A 9446-nucleotide genomic window follows, 5' to 3' on the forward strand; every position below is an offset into this window, starting at 1 on the left:
AGAAATATGCATTGATATTTTGGGGAAAAAATGTCACTCAGGTTATTGCCTAATCAAATCCATTCGGGATTTTATTTTATCAATATCAAAATGATGGCCAAAGTTTCATAATATATACACTAAAACAGTTGATACTCAAGCTGATACCAGGATGTTATATGAAGTACAGGTAGAGTAGGAAACAAAAAAAACATAGATTTGAACATCACTTACTTCCTGTGTATCCTTTAGCAAATCATTCTACTTTTTTGAGTTTCAGTTTCTGTATGTGTAAAATGACAAGGTTGAACTAAATATTCTCAGGGACAGCTAGGTGGTACAGTGGATCGAGCACTGGTTTCAGGAGGACCTGAATTCAAATCTGGCCTCAGACACATAACACTAGCTGTGTGACCCTGGGCAAGTCACTTAACTCCATTGCCTAGCCAAAAAGAAAAAAAAAAAAAACAAGAACTAAATGTTCTCTAAAATATCTTTCACATCTAAATCTGATGACCCTATCAACACTATCCTATTTCACAGAATTTGAAAAAAAAAAGGTATAAGGAAGACAGTGATTTGAGGTTGTTGAAAGGAACAAAAGTTACCAGCTCCACCAACTTTATCCCAGCTTTTTGAGGTTTACTCTTAAGCTGATTTTCTTAGGAGTCAGCAGCATTATGAAGGACTGAAAGCAAACTCTTCAACCTCTCTTCTTTGAACTAGTTTCTTTGCAGTTTTCTTAAGGAGAGTTCCTAGTATCATTAAAATGGGGCCCTGCCTAGTTACACAAGGATATTACAAAAGTAAAAGTGTATAAAAAAATTAGGCAAGTGTTTAGATGAAAGGATCCCATTAGGAGAAAGGAAATTTAAGTAACAGAATATTGGGCCTGTGGAGTTGCTGACTTTGGCTGGTTGCCTGGCTACGAGTACTTACAAAGAACCCTAGAAGTACAAGAACTGAATCCTCTTCCTATAGGGGAGGTGCTGCCAAGCTGCTGCAGTCCATCATATGGTAGCAGAGAGCAGCAACAGAGATACTCAAAAGAAAGCAGCTCAGTGGAAACTACCAGAAAAGAGTTGTAAATAGGAGGACAATAGAGGTGTCCAGCAGAGAGCACTGGAGCAAAAGGAACTTAGCATTAAAGGAATCAAACTCAATGGATAAAATAGCTTCACTGATGAAATTATCCAAAGATACCTATATTCTGAAACTAAAGAGATGTGAATCAGCTTAGAAACTTGTGTGCTTTTACAACCCATGTTCCTATGCATCTGCTCAGTCTGATGTATTTCTCAGTAATATGTATTTCTAACACAGTGTTATTCCCTATGTGTCAATGTGGTGCTTCTCTCCAGGATCCACTATTTCTCACTTTGGAAACTTATGGACCACAGGAAACCTGAAATCTAGTACAGTAATACATAATAATTTATAGTAAGTAAAACCTCCTGCAGTAATGATATCTCTGGACATCCTTATCAAGGCTGTAAGTGCTTTCTCACGTACCCTCTCACATACAGGATCAAGAAGAGAAGTTGGCATACTCTTTACTTGGCCTTGCCACCTTAACGTATTTAATCTATCCCTGTCACTCAGTCACTATCTTCTCGAGATCCTTATTGTTGTCAACTATGAAACTCTAGTTCAGTTTATCTTTTTCCCAATAAGTTCAGCATCTGATTTTCACACTTCTTATACCCCTTCTCCCCCTCATGAACATTCAGTCCTCCTAGTTGCCTGAATTCCACAACTACCATGACCTCTGAATTCAGGCTACTTCAGCCATGGGGAGTGTTTATACCTCAGACACTATCCCAAAGACTTCTAAATACCAACTCAAATTGATTCCAGATGCCAGAGTTTCTACATATTACCTAGGGATAATTTTCTAAATGTTTGTTGTGTATTTGGAGAGTGAATAAAAGTGAAAGAAGACAGAGAATTCTGGAAAGATGGTGGAGTAGGTCAGAAAATGCCAGGCTCTCCAGATTTCCTCCAAAAACTAGACAAAATAGCACTTAATGGCCAATGTAGAATGGCAAAGATTCAGAAAAGTTGGGGTGAAACAGTGGTCCTTCTGGGACAATTGGAGAAAATTTGGAGATAAATCACAGGATGGAGGTTCCGTCTAAGTGAATTGCAAACACTTCCAGCCCAGCTCCACTGTTACTGCAAGCAGTGAGCCCTGGGGGCAGCTGAGTTGGGAGGTAGTCTCAACCTCAGTCACAGGAATTTTCACTTCCTGGACAGTGTGGGGACATTCAATGAATTGAGAAACTTTCAGGATTTTATTGCAAAAGGACCTGAACATACAAGATTGAAGAAAAATATAAAGTAAGCATCAAAGACTAATTACAAGAGAATCTATAAGGACAAATGATTTACTTTTTATACATGGAACTGTAAATTGTATGTCTAAGATTGTCATTAGTAATTGGGTAGTTCAAAAGAAAGAGTGGAGTAGAGTAGAATATGATGTGATTCTAAAAAGCAAAATGACGTAGGAAAAGCAAAAAGAGTAATTGTCTCACACAAATGAGGTGTTAGAGGAAGAACTGATATAGAGGAATTAGATGAAGGAGAAGGTTGGGTACTTCTGGAACCCTACTCTAATCAGGAATTGGTAAAGACAGAACAATACACATATATCTAGAAGGGTATAAAAGCCTTCTAAATTCAGAAAGAAATAGGAAAGTAAGGGGAAAGGGTGGAGGGAGAGGTTAAGGGAGAAATAGGGAATAGGATAATATGTGGTATAAAACAGTGTATAGATTAATGAGAATGGGATAAAGAGGGAGCCACATAAATATTTAGAAAGGTATAAAAATCTTTTAAATTTGGAAAGAAATAAGGTAAAAGAATAGAGTGGAGGGAGAGGATAAGGGAGGGATTCTTGAAGGGGGTAGGTTAAGGAATAGGAGGGTAAGGTAGCAGATAGAAGTAAAGTAGAGGAGTGAGGAGGGATAGAAATTGGGTTAGAACAATAGTGAGGAAAATAGGAAGGAGGAAAATATGTGGTCTTTCACACATGCATTTCAGTGTATATGTATATATATGTACATATGTAGTGATATCTATATATACTTAGGTATATATATGTTTATGTGTATGTATATATGTGTGTATTATGTATGTGTATATGTGTGTCTCTTGGTGTGTATGTATATATGTGTGTGTGTGTGTGTGTGTGTGTATATATATATATATATATATATATATATATCTCCATACTTAATTGTAATCTTCTTTGGGTGGGTGGGGACAAGGGAAGTGGGGAAAAATGGAAAATGCACTGCAGAAGACAAAAGAAAACATACAAGGAAGCAAAGAAAAGTGGGACAGTTTTGAAAATAAATATGTAGTATTCATTATATGACTTTCTTTGAAATTTAAATTTGTTGCTTTACATTGAATCCTCTCATGTTCTGCTGTGTACATGACAATTTTTCTCTTTTCTATTTTGTATTTAAGCTTAAAATAAATTCAAGGATAATAAAAAAGTGAAAGAATTAATAGAGAGAGGGAGAAATATATATATATATGTGTATATATATATATATATATATATATTTCTCCCCTTTCTCCCCTATTGCCTCACCAAAAGTGAGTTGCCTAGGGTCACACAGCTAGTAAACATCATGTCTCTGCGGTCAGATATGAAACAAAACAATATTAAATGTCCTATAATTAAGTGCTAAAATATGAAGTATGTTATGAATGCAGTTCAATAAAGAGAACTGTGGGCTACAGTAGTCATGGAAGGTTTATTGGAGCTAGGATTTGTGAAGTTTGAAAAATGAATAGATAGAAAGCAAATAGGGGGCCAGGGAAGGGAATATAACAAAAGCACAGAGACAAGAATATCATGGCATGTGTAGGAGATAGGGAGGAGACTGTTACATACAAGTTATAACCTCCACTTTTGGTCAATCAGTATTTGGTTGATCTGGTCAATTCAGTTGATTTGGTTTCATAGGATCTTATCACAGAATAAGCTTAGACCTTGAAGGGACTGTAGAGGCCACTGAGTCAAACCTCTCATTTTACAAATGAGGAAAATAAGGCACAGAACAATTAAATGATTTGCCCAGTGTCTGAGGTGGCTCTTGAACCTGTCTTTCTGTCTCCAAATCCAGAGCCAGATTTGAATGCAGGTCCTCCTGACTCCAGGGCCAGTGCACTGTCCACTGTACCACCTAACTGCCCCTGGTTGAGGAAAATATTGAAGACTTCTTCCTAGAAAAGGGGAATCCCTTATGAGATAAGTCTCTGTGGAAGCCTTTATCTGTGTGTTACTAATGAGGTCCCAGGATTCTTATAAATAGCAATAAAAACCTTAAGATACATTATCAGGAGCTCTGTTGACTATTTGTTTCCCTATAGCTAAAGAGAATACTCTGGCTAAGGTTGCAATTAAGAATAATCAACTAGAAATTATATCAATTCCCAAAGGATTTCACAGACAGTTCTGTGCCCTAATTCCCATCAACACGAAAAAGGACAAGAAGTCTCTATACTTGGACCATATTAACCTTCATAGAAGACATTGACCTGTGGATGAAAAGGCTCTAAGATCCAATGATACAGGGTGAGTATTTGATCAATTTGAAATTATTCTTCCTTCTAAATAGGGATTCATGGAATTTTACAAAAGAAAAGGCATCTCCACATCCTCTTCTATGAATCACTGACAATGGCATGAGGCTGAAGACTGGAAACAAATGGTTTCAAAATTGGAAAGAGATTTTGGAGGTATGAGGAACTCCAGCTCAGAACTATTGTGTATTAGAATCAGAAGTGACCTTCCATTTTCATCCCCTACAACTTCCCCCAATACCCATGCAGCAGCGTAGTCATTCTGTCTCCACTTGAAGATCGGCTCTGAGAAGGAATCTACTACTACCAAGGCAGTCTATCTCACTTTGAGGTGTGTATAATTGTTAGAGATTTGTATCCTCGCATTAAACCTAAATTTGCCCTTTTGCTACTTTCATACACTGCCCTTGGTTCTATTCTTTGGAGATAAACTGAACAAGTCTAATCCCTTTTCTAAATGAAAGCCCTTAAAATGCTTAGAAACAATTATTATGTTCCTATGATTCTTCCGCTCTCTGGCCAAAATTTCTAAAGTAGTTCAAAACATCCTTATAATGCACCTTATAATGTACAAATAATCCTTATAATGCATAATTCCACTCATGACCCTCATTGCCCTTTTCTGAATGTTCTCCAACCTGTCAATGGCCCTCCTAAACTATGGCAAACAGAACTGGATAAAATGTTCCCAGTGTGGTTTGACCAAAGTAGAGTATGATAAAACTATCACCAAAACCATCATGAAAACCTCTGTCTCTGTATTACTAATGAGAGACTAGGAATCTTCTAAACAGTCATAAAAGCCTTAAGGTACATCAGCAGGAACTTTGTTCACACTTACCATTGTTGGAAGTTAAGACTCTTTATGTAGCTCAGAAGAACATTACTTTTTGTTTTTGTTTTTTTTTTACTGTCACATATTTCTTAATTATATTGAGTTTGCAGTCAACTAAAAAACTCAGCTCTTTGTCAAACAAACTGACTTTTAAACATATCTCTATATTTTTTGGACTATTGAAACATGTTTTAACTGCTGTTCACAATTTTACATGTATGTCTTTAGTAAATTTCATCATATTAGATTCGGCCCAATCTTTTAAACTGTCATGATATTTTTGGATCATGTTTAGGTCAAACTGTAAGTTTACTGTAACAGTAAATCAGTCATCTCTCCAAGCTTTGTGTAATGTTTATATTTGATAAGCATACCATCTATGCTTATATCCAAGGTATTTAACAACACAAGACCAAGCAAGAATTCCTGATGCGCTATACTGGAGACTGTCTTTCAAGATAACTTTTAAGAAGTATGACTACTCTTTGTGAGTCCACCAAATTCCAATTCTAACCAATCCATATCCCTTCGTTCTTTCTATAAGAGGATTTTTATGAAATATTTTGATAAAATTTAGGCACAGTATGTATTACAGCAGATTCCTGGGTGGCAATCCTATTAACAAGCCATTCTAGTAAAAACTATCTGGAGTTCCTAAGAACTGTCTCAACAGAGGACACCAGATTTTTTTCTCAGCTCATAGCTTTCCAATTGTTTGCCCTTAGCAATAACTGTACTTCTCTGAGACCTTTTTTCACTGTCATGAGAAAGGAGACAGAGTCCACAGTCGCCAAGTTGGCAAACTCCAACAGTATTTTCTGCACAGTTCATGGGCTATGGACAGAATTTTGCAAGATTTAAGATCTATAATGGAAAGGTCACAGGAAAGTAAAATAGATTTAATCTAATCATTCAGATTGAAGCTAAATAATCTTTTTAGATTGTAGATGAAAGAATTATACATCTTCCTCAATGGCATCAATCTTGGACCTTGGATAATATCATCATTGTCTTTCTCACCCCCATAGCCATATTAACAATTGTAGAAAGGCATTATTTAAAATTCAGCATAACCGCTACTATAATTGACATCAAGTGAGAATTAATTTTGGGTTCTATCTCTTATGTTTACTAGCTGTGACCCTCAATATTCTCTAAGATTTTTATACATGTACTGAAGGCCAGAGCCATCTAAGATTTTATACAAGATTTTTATACCTACTTCAATCCTTGTTGCATATGCTATACCTTGCAAGCAAAGAACTTTGAAACTATGAATGTTTATAAGAATAAAAATAATTATTATTGTATGTTGGAGAGAATGTCAGTCATGAATTTTTCCAAAGATCTGGCATACATGAATTATGTAGCTGTGAAAACTGATAGTCAGTAGCTATTTGTAGCAAAACAGAATAAGACAAAAAGATTAGATGATTGTACACAATTGTATTCTGTCTGAGCTGATTTTTGAGACTGGTAATAATGAAGACACCCTCTTTCTTGTTATTTATGTTTTTTCTTCATGTTTACAGTTTCTTGCCTCCTCCTCCTCTGCAATCAAAAAGAATGGAGAAAGGAAATTATTCCCTAGTGACTGAGTTTATTCTCATAGGGCTAACAGACCAGTCAGAGGTCCAACTGCCCCTCTTCTTCCTCTTCCTAGGGATTTATGTAATCACAGTGGTGGGGAACCTGGGCATGATAACATTGATTAGACTCAGTCCTCATCTTCACAACCCCATGTATTATTTCCTCTGCAGTTTATCCTTCATTGATCTCTGTCAGTCAACTGTCATTACTCCCAAAATGCTGATGAACTTTTTATCAAAGAAAAACACCATCTCCTACCCTGAATGCATGACTCAGTTCTATTTTTTTGCCTTTTTTGCAATTTCTGAATGTCAAATGTTGTCAGTGATGGCATATGATCGCTATGTTGCTATATGTCATCCCCTTCTTTATAGTCTTATCATGTCCTGGCAAGTGTGCTCCTGGTTGGTGGGTGGGGTGTATGCATTGGGCCTCACTGGGGCCACAGCTCACACAGGCTGCTTGCTTAGAGTGCTCTTCTGTAAGGAAAATGCCATTAATCATTACTTCTGTGATCTCCTTCCACTCTTGAAGCTCTCTTGTTCTAACACATATGTTAATGAAGTGGTGGCTCTGGCCTTCAGTACATTTAACCTCCTTTTCCCAACCTTGACAATTATTTGTTCTTATGTCTTGATCATTGCTAGTATTTTAAAAATTCACTCCACCAAAGGCAGATCAAAAGCCTTCAGCACTTGCAGCTCCCATATTGCAGCAGTTGGTGTCTTCTTTGGCTCTTGTGCATTCATGTACTTGCAGCCATCTTCAGTAAGCTCTATGGATCAGGGGAAGGTGTCCTCTGTCTTTTACACTATTATAGTGCCCATGTTAAACCCCCTCATCTACAGTCTGAGAAATAAGGATGTCAAAATTGCCTTGAAGAAAATGATAAAAAGAAAATTTTATTGAAAGGAGCAGTATCAGAATAATTAGTTTAGTGGAAGTTAATATTGCAAGGGAAAGAAAGAGAGAGAGAGAGAGAGAGAGAGAGAGAGAGAGAGAGAGAGAGAGAGAGAGAGAGAAAGAGAGAGAGAGAGAGAGAGAGAGAGAGAGAGAGAGAAAGGAAAGAGAGAGAGATGGGGGAAGGTAGGGAAAGAGGGAGAGATTTGTACAAAGCAGATACCCTGTCCAACACATATAATTAATTTGAGTCCCAACTCAGAGATGCTTTGGGGATGTATCTTAAACCAGGGTAGGCTGAATTTCTCTTCCCACATTTACACTTCTCTTACAACTCTGGCTTGCATATCAGATGAGTAGAATAACTGTGAAATTTATCCATGGATTGATCTGCTCCTTATACTGAAAGAGATGGCTCTTCTAATTTAAAAACATCTATAGAAATGTAATTTTCCTGGATAACCTTCTGTGAGGAAATGATTGCTGCAATTAGAAATTAAATTTCCAAGCCTTCACAACATGAATGATACAGAGACTAGAAAAGTATTTAAAGAATTGCAATTGCCTCCCACTTGTTTTTCAGCTGAAGAAATTGGATAACAAAGAGAAGTAACTTGCCCAAAGTCAGAGGGCAAGCCAATAACAAAACCAGGTTTAGCACTTAGTCTCTTCGCTCTCAGTCTTTTATCTTCTCCAAAACATCACGTACTCATCAATACAAAGGAATTAAAAAGTGGAAAATAAAATTACAACCTTAAATGTGAAAGGATGTATACAGGAAATATTAAGGACCCATCCTCTAACCCCATAAAAATGTATAAAAAAGTTCCTTATTCATATAACCAGCTTTTAAGATGACCTCATGCAGGTAGAGAGAAACATTTCTGGGAAATGTTGTTCCAGTCACACAGTGTTTTTCTTCCTGTGCTGCAAGAACTGAGGCTATCTCAGGCTCAGAGTCAATAGCAAAAATAGAAGCATGAGCTGTGGGAAAGACTATTGTCTCACTGGCACTTTTAAAGCTGACCCTATAACAGGTGTGGAAAATTGCATATATTTTCAGATTTTTTCAATGTGTCTATTGGTTCTCTTGATTTTTTTCCTCTCATCCTTTTACTTCTTTTCTTTAATAAAAATATTCATTACATAGGAGAGTTCTTTGAGAAAGGAATAGGAATGAATATTTAGAGATGTTTGAGTTATATAAAAACAAAATATATAAATAAAAATCTATTTAAAAATAAGCATGTATGCAGAATGATGTATGTGAAGTTGCAGCTGAGAATATTGGCTGTGGCAGCAGCAAGGTGGGGTGGCATATATATTGAGAAATTAATGATATTGAATGGCATTTGGGATAGAAGATGACATATGGGGAAGAGGACATTATGTCCCAGAAGTCTTTGGGCATGCTGCCTAGGCCTTGGGTGCAAGTGGCCTGTGGGCCCACTGTTGCTGCCTCAGGCCTTGCAGTTTCCTTCCCTTTCACTAGCCAGTGTAGGAGTAGTGATAACTAACTTTCCAGTGGGGAGAACAGGTA

The 9446-nt window shown here is 36.9% G+C and overlaps 1 protein-coding gene across 1 annotated transcript; it reads left to right on the forward strand.

The window, feature by feature from the left end:
* Positions 1 to 6982: 6982 nt before the first annotated feature.
* On the forward strand, positions 6983 to 7915 carry LOC114032295 (olfactory receptor 8G1-like). Its single transcript, XM_027847545.1, has one exon. It carries the CDS (start codon positions 6983 to 6985, stop codon positions 7913 to 7915), a length of 933 nt encoding a protein of 310 aa, XP_027703346.1.
* The last annotated feature ends 1531 nt before the right edge of the window (positions 7916 to 9446 follow it).

The sequence above is a fragment of the Vombatus ursinus genome, unplaced genomic scaffold (assembly GCF_900497805.2).
Source record: "Vombatus ursinus unplaced genomic scaffold, bare-nosed wombat genome assembly UNPS02015414.1, whole genome shotgun sequence".
NCBI classification, from domain to species: domain Eukaryota; kingdom Metazoa; phylum Chordata; class Mammalia; order Diprotodontia; family Vombatidae; genus Vombatus; species Vombatus ursinus.

Excerpts from the sequence above, each read along its gene's own strand:
- LOC114032295 (XM_027847545.1), top strand. The coding sequence starts at position 6,983 with ATGGAGAAAGGAAATTATTCCCTAGTGACTGAGTTTATTCTCATAGGG.